The 19520-nt window shown below is 44.5% G+C and overlaps 1 protein-coding gene across 6 annotated transcripts; it reads left to right on the top strand.

Annotated features, from left to right (window-relative positions):
• Positions 1–33: 33 nt before the first annotated feature.
• KRBA2 (KRAB-A domain containing 2) lies at positions 34–18099 on the top strand. Of its 6 annotated transcripts, none has more exons than XM_070389460.1 (6): positions 34–1385; positions 2559–3373; positions 3813–5051; positions 7474–7581; positions 11217–11264; positions 13152–18099. In XM_070389460.1, exons 2-5 carry the CDS (start codon positions 3340–3342, stop codon positions 11246–11248), a joined length of 1413 nt encoding a protein of 470 aa, XP_070245561.1. In that variant the 5' UTR covers positions 34–1385; positions 2559–3339; the 3' UTR covers positions 11249–11264; positions 13152–18099. The 6 variants fall into 6 exon arrangements, with proteins under 6 accessions (XP_070245561.1, XP_070245560.1, XP_070245558.1 ...); XM_070389459.1 differs by having other exon boundaries at positions 13039–18099; XM_070389457.1 differs by having other exon boundaries at positions 2559–3071; positions 3188–3373; positions 7474–18099.
• The last annotated feature ends 1421 nt before the right edge of the window (positions 18100–19520 follow it).

Raw genomic sequence — 19520 nt, 5'->3', positions numbered from 1 at the left:
AGTACCGTGGAAAAAGCTGGCTTTTTAACCAACTTTGAGCATCTAATAATAATGGACTCATATAGTAATTTTTTTTAACAGCAGAAAGCAGCACTTTAGGGATGCAGCGAAATACCCGAGGGCCCCCTTTACCACCTTGTTTTCTGCACTGATGTTGAGTGAGTGGTGTCAGGCCAAAAGAAATCTTTAGCTTAAAATCTGAGGCAAAAAGTACTCACCTAAAAAGCAGTTCCTCCGAGAGGAGGAAGTGATGCAGTGCAGGATTAGTTGTTGGCAACACTTGTGCCGCCGCCCTTCCTCACTTTAGCCTAAGCACATAAACGTACTTTCCGTGCTGGAGGCGAGCATTTATTTATGTTGGGGCCTTAACAACAACGTAGGGAAATAGATGACCAATTTTGCTGCCGCGGAAACCCGAGTCGGTGTCTGCCTTAGCCAAGGTGGCACCTCGACCAGCCCCAGGTTTCACCTCAGGAACCTCACCGTGTCTCAGCCGAGAATATGGTCCGCCGCTGTATCTTTGAGCGCTCCCTCGGGAGGGGAGGGGCTTCCGGTCGGCAGGGAGCCGTTTCCGGCGCGTCTGACTGCCGGAGCCGCTGGAGCTGGTGGGCAGGAGGGTCCCGGACGGCGCCAGTGGAGTGGGCTGGGGCTGAGGCGGCTCACGACCCTGTGCTCTTGGTTCATCTTTTTCTTCTGGGCCTCCCTCTCGCAAGAATCCCTAGATCGGTCTCTCCTCCCCCGACCTGACTCTTTCATTCAACTGGGGGAGTAGGCGGGTCCCAATTGCCGAGAGGAACCCGCGGGCAACAGGGCAAGGTGTTGCGGAGACCTTGGGACTCAGGACCGCACAAAGGACCTGATGCCCGAGCCAGGTCTTCAGGAATAAGCGGGAGGTTGTTTTGTTTAAGGTGCGGGGCACTGTGCTAAGTGCTTTATCTGCATTATCACAACTGTAGTGATGTAGACTAGCATTCTCCCCATTCTGTTATGGAAGCTGAAGCCTCAATAACTTTGCTCCGCTTATTCAATAAGAGATGAATCAGAAATCGACTTCCCAAGCCTAGACTCAAACATACCTCTGCACTGTCTCTCTACTATTCTGTAAGCCAACTGTTTGACATATTCTTTGAACATCTTTTGTTCAGCTCTGTATTCGTGGGGATACAGCGAGATAGAAGCCCCAGCCTCAGTCTTCCATGTTGTGTACACCTGAACCAGTTGACTAAAAAGGCAAAGCGCTCCAGTGAGTGGTGCTGGCTGTTCAGAGGAGGGACAGACAGATGGCAATCAGAGTGCATCAGGAAGAATGCTGACCTGAGCTGGGTGTGATTTGGAAGATCAATGGAAGGCATTCCAGGTCGGGGGCAGCCAAAGCAGACTCACAGGTGAGTGAGGAAGGAGGATCTTTTCAGTTTTCTGTGAACAAGGTCATATGTCAGTTACCCCACCAGAACAGATCACACCAGGAAGCTGGCCACCTTTCTTTGGGGCCTTGTTTTTTTCATTATGCTTTAGAACAGGTGTTGAAAACTCGGTTAACTGCAGGGGTGGGTAGTTAAGGTGACAAAGTTAGTAGCTGGCTTGGAGACTGTGGGAAGCCAGAGAGTGTGGACTATCCAAAAGGAGCTACTGCCTCTCCACTCAAGACAGATGTTGCCAAGCCAAACAGCTCCCTGTGTGACCAGATCGTCCCATTTTTCAAGAAAGCTAGAAATCTAGATTTTTAAGTGAACTCCCCAGTCTGTAAATATAGGTAACTCATCCAATTTAAAAAAACAAACACTGGGTAGGCTAACCGAAATATGTCCATTAGCCAAATGTGACTCTCCAGCTATAGAATTTCATGGGATTGGGTAAGGACAATTTCGAATATTGAAGACTGAGATTTTTCCATCTTTTGATTATAAATTATTTCCAGCCTGTCTTCATTCTTTTATAGGATGGAGGTAAGACTTTTCCTTCCTGTGTAGTTGCCTGAGGGCCTCAAATAGCAGCCAGGGCAGCCAGTTTCTGAGAGAAGCTGGTTTCAGTGAGTAGTCTAGAAGCTCTTCCTGGTTTGCATTGACCATCTTGTGGTTTCAAGTGTCTTCTAAGGACTGTAGAATGATAATACATAGTCCTTGGGAAACAAAGCCCCATGTCAGTGATTATATGGGACTAATGGATGAAACCTCTTTTTTGTTTAACTGAAGGACTTTTCAGAGCCATTAAAATGTCCATTTGCATTGAGAATGTGGAGCTCAGGCTTAAAGAGTATTTTACAAACATTCTGTTTCTTTGATTCTAAAATGCATATTTTTCACATTTTAAAAATCTGAATTGTTCATTTAATGTAGGGTCTCTGTTTTCCCTGTGAAAAGAAAATTGTCATTAAATCAGCAGTTTCAATGTCAGAAGTGTCTTTAGAATCAGGAATGTCATGTAGTTAACCAATGATGCCAAGCAAGGAAATCCGAAGTCTTTTTAGTGGAGGACATTCAGGACCTGGAATCAAGCTTTGCTTAACTGAGACTCTTCCTCAGAGCTTTTAAATGCTTCCATCTTTCTCTGCTTCTTAGGATTCTGCCCTGGCCTTCAGCTTTTCATGTGATGGCTGGCATCTTGGGGATCTTGTTTTCGAAAGATTGTTGGAATTCCTGTGATCATCATATGAAGGCTTCCCCTGGGCTCATCACATCTTATATCCCGGAGTTGTCCTAAGGAACCTCAATTTAGACACCTGAGTATCAAGTTCTCTTCCAGAGGAATTCTCCAATCTTGGTGGTGTGTGGACCCCATTTGGGGTATCTCTTTGGCATGATAATCTCCTGACATAGCTCTCTATCCCCAGGTATAATTTGTCCATTTTTGAAAACAGGCCCTGCTGCCTCTATTCAGAACCACTAAACCTGTATCTGGAAGTGTCTCCCAACCTTGGGAGTGCTCAGGTTCAGTTGGACACTCTGCTTCGTTCTGGAAAAAAAATATGTGGGCTCCAGCTCAGGCAGTATCAAGACAGGCCAGGCCGGCAGACCCTCCAAGAGGACAAAACCCCTCTTCATTACTGTGAAGCTGGATTCGTCTTACTGGATGTGAGACCTTTCCTCTACCCTGTTCTCTTTTCTTCTGTGTGATATTCACATGCTCACATTCAGTCATGCATGTGGGCATGCCTTTTTTCCCAGAACCTCCATGGTCTCTTCCCCAGTTCTGCTGCAGCTGCTCCTCAGCCCAGGCCCCAAGGCACAGGAGTCCCTGTGGCAGTAGATAATGTCTTCTGGGGAGGCAGCAACATTTGAGGATCTGACCAAAGACTGGAAGTATTAGGAAGCCCCTCGGAAGGACTGCAGCAGAGGCATAATGCTGAACAGTTACGAGAATGCGGTCCCTCAGGGTAAGGACTCAGTCTTCATTTAATGACCGTGTGTACAACTGACAGGGAAAAGTCATCATTTAAAAAATCCCAGGACTTCCCTGGAGGTCCAGTGGTTAGGACTATGTGCTTCTACTGCAGGGGGTCCAGTTTCCATCCTATTTGCCACAATTAAAGATCCTGCATGCAGCAACTAAGACCGGGTACAGCCAAAATAAACAAATACATTGAATTTTTTAAAAATAAATAAAATTCTGTTGACATGCTCTTGTTTTGAATGGCCCTAGTGGGCTTTCTGGGTATTTTTATTCTGTTACTGCTTTATACCAGCACTCTAGTATCTTTCTTCCATATCTTCAAAAATCAGATGAAAGAATTATAAAGAACTTTGGCGGGAAAGACTTCCAGGTGGTATATCATCAAAATTCAACTTTGTTCACTTCTTTCTCCATCTCTTTAGGAGACTTCTTACAATTCTCCACGACACCACAGAGAGCTGGAAATGATCCCCGTGGTGTTTCAAATCCAAGTGAAACAGACATGGAGATAAGTACCATGAGAGAAAAGTTTCTCACCAGCGTGACCAAGTTGGTAGAAAGCAAAAGTTACAACAGCAAGGTATTTTCCAAAGAAAAGTACTTTCAAACAATCAAGGAAGTCAAAGAAGCTAAGGAGAAGGGGAAGAAGTCATCACGTGATTATCGCCGTGCAGCAAAATATGATGTGATTTCTGTAGCAGGCACAGAGAAACTCATAGAGGCTGCTCACAGAGAACGAGATCGGATACGGTATTACGTACACAAGGAAGAGCTGTTTGACATCCTTCACGACACACATCTCAATATTGGCCATGGCGGGCGGACACGCATGCTCAAGGAGCTGCAAGGCAAATATGGGAATGTCACCAAAGAAGTCATTGTCTTATATCTGACTCTGTGTAAACAGTGCCACCAGAAGAACCCAGTACCCAAGAGAGGCCTTGCACCCATGCCCATGCCATGTAAGGACAATGACTCCAGATGCCAAGTTGAAATCCTTGATATGCAGTCAAATGCTGATGGGGAGTTCAAGTTCATTTTGTATTACCAGGACCACTTAACCAAGTTCATTATTTTACGGCCATTAAAAGCCAAGCAGGCCCACGAGGTAGTCAGCGTCCTGTTGGATATTTTCACAATTCTTGGTCCACCCAGCGTGTTAGAATCTGACAGTGGCATGGAGTTCACAAACCAGGTTGTTAATGAGCTCAACGAGGTATGGCCAGACCTAAAGATTGTCCTTGGTAAGTCCCACCCTGGCCAAGGCCAGGGCTTCCTGGAGCGAGTAAGCCGTGATGTCAAGACCATGCTGAGTGCCTGGATGCAGAGTAACCACTCCCATCATTGGACCGAAGGCCTGCGGTTCATGCAGATGGTGAGGAATCAGGCCTTTGATGGTTCCTTGCAGCAGAGTCCATACGAGGCAATGTTTGGTTGTAAAGCCAAATTTGGACTCTATTCCTCACACTTGCCCCGGGAAACTGTGGCTGTTTTACACACAGAGGAGGAGCTAGAAATTGCCGAAGAACAACTGGAAAGCAGCCTTTGGGTCAGGCAGGAAGAGAGGGCTGAGGTTGGACCAGACCGGTCTGACGTGGATGAGGACGTCGATCCCATGCCTCTCGAAGCCTCGGAGCCCAGCACCTCCCAGGCAGCCTCAGGTCTCTTGTCCTGGTGAACAGATCTGCTGGGTGGACGCTTAGTGCCTCTGGGTACCGTAGAGCCACCTGAGAGCTGTAACCAAGACTCCAGATGAAAGGAGTGAAGGCCACTCTCTCAGGAACACTGTTCTTGGTAGTCCTGAGTCAGAGGGGCAGGCGGCTCCAGTCTCTGATCTCACCTGCCCTAACAAATTCCCACAAACCTGGAGGCTTAAAACAGCAGAGCTTTGGGGACTTCCCTGGCAGTCCATGGTTGAGACAGTGAGCTCTCAATGCAGGGGGAGCAGGTTTGATCCTTGGTTGGGGAACTAGGATCCTGCATGCTGAGGACACAGCCAAAATTAAAAAAAAAAAAAAAAGATTGAAAAAAACTTTCTTCTTAGTCCTAGAGGCCAGAGGTCTGAAATCAGGGTGTTGGCAGGGTTCATTCCTTCTGGAGGTTCCAAGAGAGAATCCATTCCAGGCCTTCCTCCTTTCTCTAGTGGCTGTCAGCAATTCTTGGCATCCCTGGGCTCAGAGTAGTACAGATCCAGCCCCTGTTTGTCTTCACGTGGCCTTCTCTCCTTGGTCTGTGTGTGTGCTCCTTTTCTGTCTCTTACAAGGACCCGTTGGACTCCAAATCTATGTAGTTGGACTTAGGGCCCAGCCTAATTAATGATCTCATCTCTAGATACTTACCTTAATTTCATCTGCAAAGACCCTGTTTCTAAGTAAGTTTGTATTCATGGTTGCTCGGGGTTTGGACTTGGACAAATCTTTGGTAGGGGGGACTGCAGTTGTACTGCAATCGGCTCAGGGGTAATGAACCTGCTTGCCAATGCAGGAGATTCAGATTTGATCCCTGGGTCAGGAAGGTTCCCTGGAGGTGGAAATAACAACTCGCTCCAGTATTCTTGCCTGGGAAATCCCATGGACAGAGGAGCATGGCAGACTGCAGTCCATAGGGTTGCAAAAGTCTGTTACAACGTAGTGACTGAGCATGCACACAGTTCTACCAACTACATTCAATGGAAGAGGATGTTTGCTTGCAGAACATAAACTGATGGGGTCTGAGCCCTGTAGAGCTGGTGGGACTGCCCTGCATGTATCGAGTATCTGTTCCTGCTCCTCAGGCACAGAACCCAAAAGATGGGGGCATCAGAGAAAAAGATGTAGATGAAGGACAAATAATGAGAGGAAAAGAGGTTGAGCTCATGTGCCCCAGAGACTGGCTGCCCCACCAGCTGAGCTTTGTTTCCTGCTTCAAGAGAAACCTGATGTACCCACCCTGCTCTCACAATGGCATCCACAGGGATTGACCTGCCTGAAACGTAATTTAAAAATAGGTCAAAATTAAGGCATGGCTGGGGTTTGGGTCTGAGCCTGCCGGTGTTCTGTGCCTCAAGCACAGCATGACGTGGTGTAGTCCTGGAACGGTCATACATTCCAGGAAGTGACCAATAGCCGGGAAACAACTAGGGCAAATTGCAAAAGTTGGCCTGAGGTCACTGCTTCAGCCAGAGAAGAATAGAGCACAGGCCAGTCTGGGTCATAGTTCAGAGGAAAGGGGAGGGTAATGCCCAGGATCTGTGCACGGCTGTATTCTCAAGGCCTGGAAGAGGACCCAGCCCATCGGAGGTGTTGAGTAAGGGTTTGTTAAGTGAATAATTCTACAGACATGGATGCAGGGAAGGAGAAGGGGCCTGCAGTTTCTGACTCTCCAGCTCTTTCTTCCTGCATATCCCAGAATCATCTCAAACCATTCTGGGGGACTTCCCTGATGGTCCAGTGGTTAAGACTCTGTGCTTCCAGTACAAGGGGTACAGGTTCAATCCCTGGTCAGGGGAGTAAAATCTCACACATGCCTTGGCACTGCCAAAAAAAAATTCTGATTGCCCCCAACTTTGGCTTCCTCTTGGGCCAAGAGCAGTCTCCTGATGATGCCTGCCTCACAGGGTGGTTGTGAAAGACAGTGAGATAATGCTTGCAAAGTTCTAAGATGTGAGTTGTCCTTGCTACCTTCAGATCTTATCCTCATCATGAGAGTTGGAGATCACTGTTGCCATTCCTTTGCTGATGAAACAGTGTTAAGCTAGACATCCAGGAAATCTGCACTATTATTAGACAGGAGGTGATGTCACTCTCCAGCTTGTTGTGGAGGATCAGAATCTGGGCTTCATCCTCGGCCAGTACCTCATGTCCCCTTCCTGTATCACTCAGCCAATCAGGGCCTGGGAGGCCCAACTTGACTGATGTTGCCCCCTGTCCCCACCCCGTGCTGACCTACCACCTCCTGATGGCGGAGCAAACCAGGAACCACACCATCAGCTCCTGTGGGTAAGAGGTCAAAGGAGGCACTATGCTACTGTCTTTCCCAGGGGGTGGCTGCAAATAACGGAGGTTTCCGGAGCTGCTACCTCAGTCTTCCTCTTCTGCTCCCTAGTGTTTACAGTGGAGGGACCTGGAAGAGGACACCTAGACCCAGCCCAGCCTTCCTCTGTGTTATCACATTTCAGCATCTGGAGCGGAACCAGTTGCTTTCAGTTTGCAAGTATGTTTTGTCCATATAATGTCTTTTATATTTAAAAGTTAATTGCCATCACTTTCAAAGCAGATTTCACATAAAAATCTGAATGTCTAGCCCTTCTTGAAAATTTGGAAGATCTGACCTCCCACATTTTTTGCATGGCAGCCAACAACCAAGTGGTAACCCACAGGAGACAGTCCAGGCCTGCATTCTACACTAGTCCACCGTCTAGGCCGTTCAGATTGTTTGCATACACATTTCTATGGTCGATTGCTAAAGAGAGGCAAATGAAGTCAGTGTGAATAAAGGCCAGAAACAGACCCATGTATCTAGGAATTTATGATAAAAGACATTTCACATCTGTGGGAGAGATTGTATTATTCAGTTAATGGTGCTGATCAATTATACCTCAATTAAAAAAAATAGTGGTGCTGGATCATAGAGCTGTGCAACTGGAATAAAATAAAGTCTGATCCCTAAACATAAAAAACAAAACTGTAAAAATATTGGGGAAAAGAAATAGGAGATTTTTGTGATCTTGAAATGGAGAAACCCATATAAGAAAAGGTTAATATACTTGGTTACATAAAAGTTTTAAATATTTATGAAAAATAATGCCTTTTAAAAATTGAGAAAAAGTAAATGACAGGCTGGGAGAAAACATTTGCAACACCTAAAACAGACATAAGGTACTATCAACTGAAAAAAAAAAACAACATGAGCTAAAAGTTGAGAATTATGTTTTTATTGAGCAGACTTACTGAGGACTTAAGCCCCTGGCTACAGTCTCTCTTAAAACTCTGAGGGACTGTTCCAAAGAGGTGAGGGAGGAGTCAGGATATAAAGAAGTTTTTGCAAAAAAGAAACCACAAATAAATAAATAAAAGGTAGTTGAACATCAAAAGATTAGTGTCAATTAGAGAAAAAACAGACTTCTCAAATTAATGGACTTAGCACTTTTCTGTGTATAGGAAGATGCAAGAGTCTGGGCTTATTGAAATTATTCTCTTGATATGCATCTTAACTAGGAACCAGTGTCCTGTTTTTCTCCATTCTAAATCTCAGGGTGCACAGTCGTGGGTGGCTGCAGTGGCTGATGACATGATGGCCACGGGATCCTTTGTTTACTGATATGGCAGGGGACATTCTTTGTCCACAGAACCTAATTTTTAAAGGGGGGCTTGCAAGTTAACAATGAGAAGAGCAACCAATAGGAAAGGAGCAGAGGTTAATGGTGGATGGAAAGCAAACAGCTGTACCCTGGTGCAACTGTGGTGGGATGGAAGCAGGTCAGACTTGTCACCCAATCAGGGCTGTCCGTTCAAAAGAAACAGATTCAAGTTACGTGAGCTTTTTGTTTCTCCTGCCACACGTGGGAGAAGAGGCAAATGCCTAGTGATGCTGTCTTGTTTTAACAGAAACCTGACTGATAAGGAAGTCCAGTAATGGTCTTGCTCTATATGGGACAGCAGTATTTATTTCCAGGGGCTGTCATAACCCACTGGGTGGCACAGAAATATGTTATGTCACAGTTCTGGAGTCACATGTCTGAGATCAAGCTGACTCATTGGAAAAGACTCTGATGATGGGAAAGATTGAAGGCAGGAGGAGAAGGGGACGACAGAGGATGGGATGGTTGGATGGCATCACCGACTCAATGGACATGGTTTTGGGTGGACTCCAAGAGTTGGTGATGGACAGGGAGGCCTGGCATGCTGCAGTCCATGGGGTCGCAAAGAGTCAGACATGACTGAGCGACTGAGCTGAACTGATGAGCATGTGGGATCTTAGTTCCCTAACCGGAGATTGAACCCGAATCTCCTGCATTGCAAAAAACACACACCCCTGCCTTGCAGGGCAGATTCTTAACAACTGGACCCTTAGGGAAGTCCTAAGGGACTGCAATACACCAGGCCTCACTGTCCATCATCAACTCCCGGAGTTTACTCGAACTCATGTCCATTGGGTCGGTGATGCCATCCAACATCTCATCCTCTGTCATCCCCTTCTCCTCCTGCCTTCAATCTTTCCCAGCATCAGGGTCTTTTCCAGTGAGTCAGTTCTTCACATCAGGTGGCCAAAATATTGGAGTTTCAGCTTCAGCATCAGTCCTTCCAATGAATATTCAGGATTGATCTCCTTTAGGATGGACTGGTTGGATCTCCTTGCAGTCCAAGGGACTCTCAAGAGTCTTCTCCAACACCACAGTTCAAGAGCATCAATTCTTCGGTGCTCAGCCTTCTTCACAGTCCAACTCTCACATCCATACCTGACCACTGGAAAAACCATAGCCTTGACTACACGGACCTTTGTTGGCAAAGTAATGTCTCTGTTTTTTAATATGCTGTTTAGTTTGGCCATAACTTTCCTTCCAAGGAGTAAGCATCTTTTAATTTCATGGCTGCAGTCACCATCTGCAGTGATTTGGGAGCCCCCCAAAAATAAAGTCTGACACTGTTTCCACTGTTTCCCCATCTATTTCCCATGAAGTGATGGGACCAGATGTTATGATCTTAGTTTTCTGAATGTTGAGTTTTAAGTCAACTTTTTCACTCTCCTCTTTCTCTTTCATCAAGAGGCTCTTTAGTTCTTCTTTGCTTTCTGGCATAAGGGTGGTGTCATCTGCATATCTGAGGTTATTGATATTTCTCCCAGCAATCTTGATTCCAGCTTGTGCTTCCTCCAGCCCAGCATTTCTCATGATGTACTCTGCATATAAGTTAAATAAGCAGGGTGACCATATACAGCCTTGACGTACTCCTTTTCCTATTTGGAACCAGTCTGTTGTTCCATGTCCAGTTCTAACAGTTGCTTCCTAACCTGCATATAGATTTCTCAAGAGGCAGGTCAGGTGATCTGGTATTCCCATCTTTTGGAGAATTTTCGACTGTTGTCATCCACACACAGTCAAATGTTTTGATGTAGTCAATAAAGCAGAAGTAGATGTTTTTGTGGAACTCTCTTGCTTTTTTGATGATTCAGCAGATGTTGGCAATTTGATCTCTGGTTCCTCTGCCTTTTCTAAATCCAGCTTGAACATCTGGAAGTTCATATTTTGAATATTAACCCCTTATCAGACATATGGTTTGCAAATATAATATTTTGAGAGAAGATGGGAGACTCAGATTGATGCTTTAGTGAGTGTTTTCTACTTACAACTTTGTCAAAGCTAGCCTTATATTGAGGAGAAAGCAATGGCACCTCACTCCAGTACTCTTGCCTGGAAAATCCCATGGACGGAGGAACCTGGTCAGCTGCAGTCCATGGGGTCACTAAGAGTTGGACATGACTGAGCAACTTCACTTTCACTTTTCACTTTCATGCATTGGAGAAGAAATGGCAACCCACTCCAGTGTTCTTGTCTGGAGAATCCCCGGGATGGGGGAGCCTGGTGGGCTGCCAACTATGGGGTTGCACAGAGTTGGACATGACTGAAGCGACTTAGCAGCAGCAGCAGCCTTATATTGTGGAATAGAATCTGTTTTTTTTTTTTCAGCTCTAGGGGAAGAAGAAACATTTTCTTTTGTTATTTCTGAGATGCTATTCCCAGTAGTTTTTTGAAGCTACACATTGGAATGTCATTAGTTGGCACTGAGACCGGAAGGGGGAGGTGTCTGAGAAGCTCAGCTTTAAACTTTTGCTTCCAATTTTTTCTGCAGGCTTTCTGGACATGTGTGCCATTGACAACTAAAGCGTGGTTCACCAAGGTGAGCTTTACCACTGTGTAGGCCAGTTACCTCTGCACAGTTATTTTAACCTTTTCAGATTTGGTGGCTTTGGGCTGTGGAATTTTGAGGAGAAAGGTTTTATGGGGAGAGGAGCTGTTTTTGAATATGTGATTTACACATCTTTTCTTTGTAGAATTTTTACAGAAATTGATTTGAAACCTGAGCTACCTTGAAATGTAAAAGTAAGAACCCTCTGTTGTTCAAAAATTGGCCAAAGCAGAATAGGTTTGTCCCCAGAATCTTCTTCTGAATTTTGTTCAGAACTCTGTTCCTTTGAATTCATGAAACCCGGTTTCTGTTTTCAGTTCCTAGTTCCACTTGATTGCTGTTATCTTGGCACTACTCTTTGTTTACCCAAGTTCTGACATTTTTACCCCAGAATTAATTACCCCAGATGGTCTGCTCTGCTGTGTTTTCCAAGCAAACAAAGTGAGCAGGAAATATGAACTTCCTGAGCCAGTTGGCTTCCCGCTTTAATATGAGGCTTTGCCTTTTACAAGCGTGTTTATCTTATGTCTAATTTTCTTATTTATAATTAACTATATATATAATATGTTTTATATGTATATACACACACACACACACACAAGTATATAGGTTGGATCTAATTCTATTTTCTCTTTTTTTCCTTTTGAAATTGGGTCCTGATATTTTGCCTTTTGTTTCCCCAAGGCTCCTTTGTAGAATCTTCCTGTTCACTTTGAACTTCTGCATCCTTTCTGTCGAGGAGCTCCTTGCTCAGAATAACTTCTCCACACCTGGAACTTTGGTCTAGGATTTCTTTTCACTTTTAGACACTTCCCTTGTCACGACTCGCAGATGAGGTCTTATCAGCTTTCCTCCTTGAGTTTTGCACAGCCAGGTCATCCAGTGACCAGATGTTTGCCTCTCTCCCCTCCCCCATGCCCTCTCAGCACTGAATATACGGTTCTTTAGAGGATGTCATGCCCTCCCTGGGCCTTTCTCCTGGTGCAGTAACAGGAATCCTGGAAATGGCTGCCTTGAATGCAGGGGCCACTAAGATCTTGCCTCAACACTTAACCCAGATCACCAGTAATAACCCACCAGCCTCCCAGTCCTGAAACACTGCCTCTGCCGTGAGTGGAGAGGAGGGAGCCAGTCTTGATGCCTGGAAGCAGCCACCCTTCCTCCTCTCCAGACACAGGTACTCCCTGTATCAGGAAGAGAGCCTCCTGGAAACCGATCAGTCTTGGTTTCCCTCTTTATTCTCTCCTCACCCACCCACTTCTCTAGCCTAGCACTTTCATTCATTCATTATACACTTATAAACACCGACTATGTGCCCGGCAATGTGCTAGATTACCGTCAAGTCAGCAGTCACGGTAGAGAGTGCTAAATGCTGAAATAGGGGCCAAAGCCAAGGTTTGGTTGTTTCTTGTTTTTGTTTTTTTAATATTATTGTTGTTCAGTTGCTAAGTTGTATCTGACTCTTTGCAGCCCCATGGAGTGTAGCAAGCCAGGCTTCCCTGTCCTTCACTATTTCCCTGAGTTTGCTCAAACCCACGACCATTGTTGGTGATGCTGTCTAACCATCTCATCCTCTACTGTCCCCTTCTCCTTTTGCCTTCAATCTTTCCCACCATCCAGGTGTTTTCCAGTGATTTTGTTTATTTACTTTTGGCTGTGCTGGGTCTTCATTGCTGCACAGGCTTTCCTCTGTTTGTAGCGAGAGAAGGCCGCTGTTTAATTGCAGCATGCAGGCTTCTCAATGCTGTGTCTTCTCTTATTGCAGAGCACGGGCATCCTGGATCAGGGATCAAACCTGTTTCTCCTGTGTTGGCAGGCAGACTCTTTAGCACTGAGCCATCAGGGAAGCCAGTTAATTTTATATTTTGATCGTACCAGGTGGCATGCAGGATCTTAGCTCCCTGACCAGAAAGCAGACCTGCCTCCCTGCAGTGGAAGTGTGAAGTTTTAACCATTGGCCCACCATCAAAGTCCCAGTAAAGACTTCAAGTCTGTAAAAGGAAGCTCGGTGAGGGATCCACAGAAAAGTCACTTCAGCTGAATTTTGATGGATTGTTTGCAGTTCAGCAGTGAACAGTCTCCATTCTGCCTCAATTGCATCAGAGGACTTCTGGCAGGGAAGTAGACTTGGTCAGATCCTCAGTAGAAGAACCTGGCAGACACCACCTTAAGGTGGTGATCAAATAAACATCCCAATGTTGTTACTGGTACTGGTGCCAGTGCCTCTTGATATGATGCACTGAGAAAACAGCAACATTTCTGTGACATTCCTACTAAAAATGTATCACCTGAATGTAATTATGAAGACACATGGGACTAACCCAGATGGAGGGACATCCTACAAAATAGCTAGTCAATGTTAGGAAGGCATTGAAAGACTGAGAAACTCTTCCAGTTAAAGTGCGTGAAAGAGACGTGGCAACTGAATATGATGCATGATCCAGGATTTTCTTTTATAGTGGACATCACGGGGACAATTGGCAAAATCTGAATATTATTTGAAGCTTATATTATAATATCAGTGTGAATTTCCTGATCTTGAGACTTAAACTGTTTTTATGGAAAACAAGGTGTGGTTATGCACCTTGTTTTTAAGAACTAGACATTGAAGTATTCGGAGGTAAAGGGGCATCATGTCTGCAACTTAATCTCAAAAAGTAGAGGAAAAAAAAGGGTGTGAGGGGGAGAGAGGGAAGGAGGGAGAGGAGTAGGGAGGGAAGAAAGAGGTACAAAACAAATGTAGTAATATTAACATTTGGGGAAATCTGGGTGAAGAATACAAAGGAATTCTTTGTACTGTCCTTGCAACTTTTGTATTGTTCTTGCAACTTTTCTGTAAATTTGAAATTATGTCTCCCCCACCCACCAATTTTTTAATTGTCAGAGTCCTACGAAGAGGGCAGACAATTTTGCCTTCCTGTGACCAGTCCTTAGGCCTAGGGACCTATGAACATGAGGATACAGGGAAGTTACTCTTGGGCTTGCAGAAGCAGGATTCCATGCAAACAGTCTTTTTTTTTTTTTTGACTTGTGTGTGGGATCTTAGTTCCCTGACCAGGGATTGAACCCAGGACCCTGACAGTGAAAGCACCAGGTCCTAACCACTGGACCACCAGGGAATTCCCTCCATTCACCCACTGATGGACATTTAGGTTGCTTCCAGTTTTTGGCAATTATAAATCATGCTGCTATAATTAAATGCAAGTTTGTGTATGGGCATAAGTTTTCAGTTCATTTGGGTTAATACCTAGGTGTGTAACTGCAGGATCATATGGTAACAGTACATTTAGTTTAGTAAGAAATTTTCAAACTGTCTTCTGAAGTGGTTGCACCATTCTGCATTCCCACCAACAGTGAAGGAGAGTTCCTGTTACTCCACACCACTGCCAACATTTGATACTGTGGAAATTACCAGGTGACCCAGAAATTCCACTATTTACATTCCCTAGAAAACTGAAAACATTATGTATGAAAACTTACATATTCATGTTTATAGTAAAATTATGCATGAGAGCCCAAAGTCCCAAATGTCTATCAGCTTACAAATAGATAAATAAAATATATCATATCCATGCAGTGAAATATTATTCAGTCATAAACCAGAATGAAGTAGTGACATACTTTATAATATGAACAAACCTTGAAAGCATTGTGCTAAATAAAAGAAGGCAGATACAGAAGGTTACATATTGTATGATTCCATTTAACTGAATTGCCCAGAAGAGACAATCCATAGAAAGTAGATTAGTAGTTGCCAGGGACTGGGCAGGGAATGCAGAGTGATTTGAGTGGTAAAAATGTTCTGGAATTGAATAGTGGTGATGGCTGCACGACATAAATATACTAAAACTACCAACTTGTACACTTTTAAATGGTAAATTTTATGGTATATGGATTTTATCTTAAAAAATAGGAGAAGGAAATGGCAACCCACTCCAGTGTTCTTGCCTGGAGAATCCCAGGAACAGAGGAGCCTGGTGGGCTTCCATCTATGGGGTCACATAGAGTCGGACTCGACTTAGTAGCAGTCGCAGCAGCAAGCTATTTAGACAAAGAATGGAATGAGCTGAAAGCAATTGCTTAAGTAATTAGGAAAGTACATCTTTATAATATTGTTTATCACATGGAATTGAATATATATAATACTCAGGTACCCTGATTTTTATCATGGAAAAGTCACATGTTAATCCCATTAATCATGAAAAAGTAGCATTTTAAATTACAAGCTTTCTATGAGGCTCTTGAAAGTGATCCCATTGTTTTACTGTTTTAGAGTAACATTTATGTTCTTTAATTCCACTTCTGCCAATGTACTATTCCTCTTTTATTATGTTACTGAACAAACTTACTACATAAAATTCTTGGCAATTAAAAAAAATAATAATAATAATAAAAAGAGACTCATGGAGACTCACTCCTGGGCAGAGATAGGCTGAGTCCTAATCAAGGAGATTTCAACATCTTCCCAGCTGGATTTCAGAACTGCTATGAACCAGTGACTCCTGTGTGCCTCTCATATCCCTCCTTTTTATTTTAAAATTATTTATTTATTTATTCTTTTCAGCTGCACATTGCAGCATGTAGGATTTTAGTTCCCCTACCAGGGATCGAACCCTTGCCTCCTGCAGTGGGAGCAAGGAGTCTTAACCAATGGACCACCAGGGAAGTCCCTTATGTCCCTCCTTTTTAAACAGTAATGTGTACCATGGTTATCCTTTGACTGTCCCACCCTTGTATCCTGGGTGTGCGGGGGATGGTCACTTGTCTCTTTAGCTCACAGGTGTCCAGGAGATGTACTTAGGGAATTACATCCAAAGAGCCTCATCTATTCTTGGACTTGATTTAGATGGCGTGTTGGTTTCTAGGACTGCCATAACAAAGGACCGAATACTGGATGGTTTAAACAACAGAGATTTATTTTCTCACACTTCTGGAGACTAGAGCCAAGATCAAGGTATACACAGGTTTGGTTTCTTCTGAGATCTTCCTACTTGGTTTGCTGGTGGTCACCTTCTCTGTGTCTTCATGTGGTCTTTCTTCTATGCATACACAACCCTGATGTCTCTATTCCTAGTCTCTTCTTATAAGGATACCAATCAGTTCATGTAGGGCCCACCCTATAACCTCATTTTAATTTAATCACCTCTTTAAAGACCCTGTCTCCAAGCATAGTCACTTTCTGAGGTACTGAGAATTAAGGCTTTAACACATGAATTTGGGGGGAAAAAAAACTCAGTCCATAACATCAGGCAAATGTATTGCAAAATTCTAAACATTCATAATTTCCTGATGCCTCACCAGGTGACCAGGTAACCAGGTGTACCAGTGGAGTCTGGCTGGTTTAGTTCCTGCCACAAGTTCCTCTTCTGAACCTCCCCTCTCTGTGACCTAGTGACACTCTAATGCACCAGTAAATCCCCTCATGCCTTTTGCTTGTGGGCTCCACCCTGACCCCAATAATGACATTTGCCCCCAGGTCCTCACACTCTCTCAGCTGTCCATCTGCTCACTTGAGCCTGTTCCCAAGGTGTTCTTCCCACGTGTCATGCCATGTCCCCCTCTTCTAGGACCTCTAATTTATTTTTTTTAATATTTTGGTTTTTTTTTTTTCTTTTTTTTCTGCACTGGGTCTTAGTTGCAGCATGTGAGATCTAGTTCCCTGACCCAAGGATTGAACCCAGGCCCCCTGCATTGGGAGCAAGGAGTCTTAGCCACCGGACCACCAGAGGATGTCCCATAGGGGCCTCTAATTTCTTTTGCCCCTCAAGCGGCATTGCCACAGCCAAGTTGGAACAGTTCTTAAAAACCTCACAAGGGGGACTTAACTCCATCATTTATAACACAGCAAGATTCTGAAGTTTCAGCTGATTGATGTTGGAATGGGATGAGACTTTGAGGGGCCTTGGAATAGGTTAGCATATTTTGCTTGTAGGGGGAATGCAAATAATGTATGACCAGAAGGCAGACTCTGGTGACTTTAAAATATACCCACAAATTCTCTTTTTTTTAATTTGGACACACTGTGTGGAATATGGGATCTTTGTTCCCCAACCAGGGATCTAACCTGTGCCACCTGCAGTGGAAGCATGGAGTCTTAACTACTGGACCACCAAGGAAGTTCCCCCACAAATTCCTGATACTCTTTCCCTCAATAGGTAGATCTTAACTCCCCTCCCCTTGAGTGTGGGGTGAACCTAGTAACTTACTTCCAACCGATAGAACTATGATGGAAGTGATGGAGGATTTCTCCCAAGACTAGGTCATAAAAGGCACTGGAGTTTTCTCCTCGTTGCTCTCTTCAATGGCTCTCTGTCAGAGAAGGCAATGGCACCCCACTCCAGTACTCTTGCCTGGAAAATCCCATGGATGGAGGAGCCTGGAAGGCTGCAGTCCATAGGGTCGCTGAGGGTCGGACATGACTGAGCGACTTCACTTTCACTTTTCACTTTCATGCATTGGAGAAGGAAAGGGCAACCCACTCCAGTATTCTTGCCTGGAGAATCCCAGGGACGGGGGAGACTGATGGGCTGCCATCTATTGGGTCACACAGAGTTGGACACGACTGAAGTGACTTAGCAGCAGCAGCAGTAGGGGTAGCTAGCCCTGAAGCAGCACATGAAGAAGCCCTTGTGGGAAGGAACTGAGGCTTCCTGCCAGCAGCCCTACCAGTGAACCATATTAGAAGTGGATCCTCCAGCTCCAGTCAAGCCTTCAGATGACATCAGCAGACTTCAGATGACTCATCTGACATCCTGACTGTCATGTCATGAGAGAACCTGAGCAAGAACAATTCAGCTAAGTTGCTCCCAGATTCTTGACCCCAGAAACCATGCGAGATAATAAATATTTATTATTTTAAGTGGCTAAATTTGGGGGTAATTTGTTATCCAGCAATAAACAATACACCAGGTCTTTATCAAAAGAGGAAAATTATATATAGACTGGAATAGTGGCCCCCATATTTATTTAGGTTACCTCCCTAGCCTCTGTGGGCACTTGAGTGAATGACTCCTACAGAATTACAGAATCACTTTCTCTAATTAGATTTTATCTATTTCTAAGGCAGTGGTCATGACACACCTATGTTTTATGTCCCTCCCCTTCCCCAGGATGACTGATTCAATAAATTCTCCCACAAACCCTTGCTAGCTACCCGTGGGAGGAGCGTAAGGAGGACCCTGAGTAGGGGTTTGTGGAATGTCTGTTCTGCCTAATTGTCAAGACACTGCATTAGGTTCTTTGTTCAGAATATTTGCTTGAAGCTAGGTTAGAAATTCCACAGCTGCTAGTCAGGTAGGGTAAAAATAGGCATCTTTTAAAAAAAAAGCTCAAATAAAATAGATATCAGGCATATATACTAGATTGAATCATATGAAATTGCATATATATTAGGTTGAATCATATGAAATTGTCAATATTTAACTGCTGAAACAATGATATCATATGGTTCAATAATACACATATATATTTTTTTAACATATCCAATCCACTCACAATTTGTCCCTGAACTCCTCCAGCTTGCTGGCATCAGGGCTCTAGCTGGAGGGATATAACGTGATATGGATCAGTCATACAAGGCCAGCAAAATGCAAGATATCCAAATCCCAATAGTCTCAGCCAGCACTGCTGCCGAAACCAGAGGCCACATGTCTTTGTGAGCCTGGGTTTATAGCACACATGTGTAACTTGTCTTTTAACCACAGGGCCTGATCCTACTGTTTTCCTTTCTTGCTCTGTGTCAGTCTTGTTGTTACAGAGTGGTGGGCGTGGGAGATGGAATAGAAAGCTGTAACAGCCAGAGAGTCAGGGAGGTGAAGTTAGGGGTGGTGATGGAGGAGTTTCAGGTGGTGGAGGTGGAGGTGGTGGTGGAGGAGCTGGTGAAGGTGGTGGTGGTACAGTTTGAGTTGATGCTGATGGTACCCAGATACAGGGCTTTTTGAGTTCTCAGTTGTCTGAGCTGGACACTGCAGGTGGAATTGCTGCTGGGGACACAACCATACCCTCTATTGTGCTCTCCTTGTTTAACCTGCTTCTTTACCCTTGGGTCATTTTGCTTTTGAACCCTTCACTATGAGTAAACCATCAAGTTCAACAGTGATATCTCTCTCCTGATGACTCTCCAGCTACTAATAACAAATGTTAGGGCAGAGGTAACAAAGTTGAAAGAAGTTTAGCTCCCAGAGGTGTTTGCCTGTATACAAGTGTGCTTGCTGGGGGGAGAGATGGGCAGGCTTGAGGACCAAAGTA

Source organism: Bos mutus, chromosome 19 (genome assembly GCF_027580195.1).
Source record: "Bos mutus isolate GX-2022 chromosome 19, NWIPB_WYAK_1.1, whole genome shotgun sequence".
Taxonomy (NCBI): domain Eukaryota; kingdom Metazoa; phylum Chordata; class Mammalia; order Artiodactyla; family Bovidae; genus Bos; species Bos mutus.
This window is presented reverse-complemented; position numbering and strand designations above follow the sequence as displayed.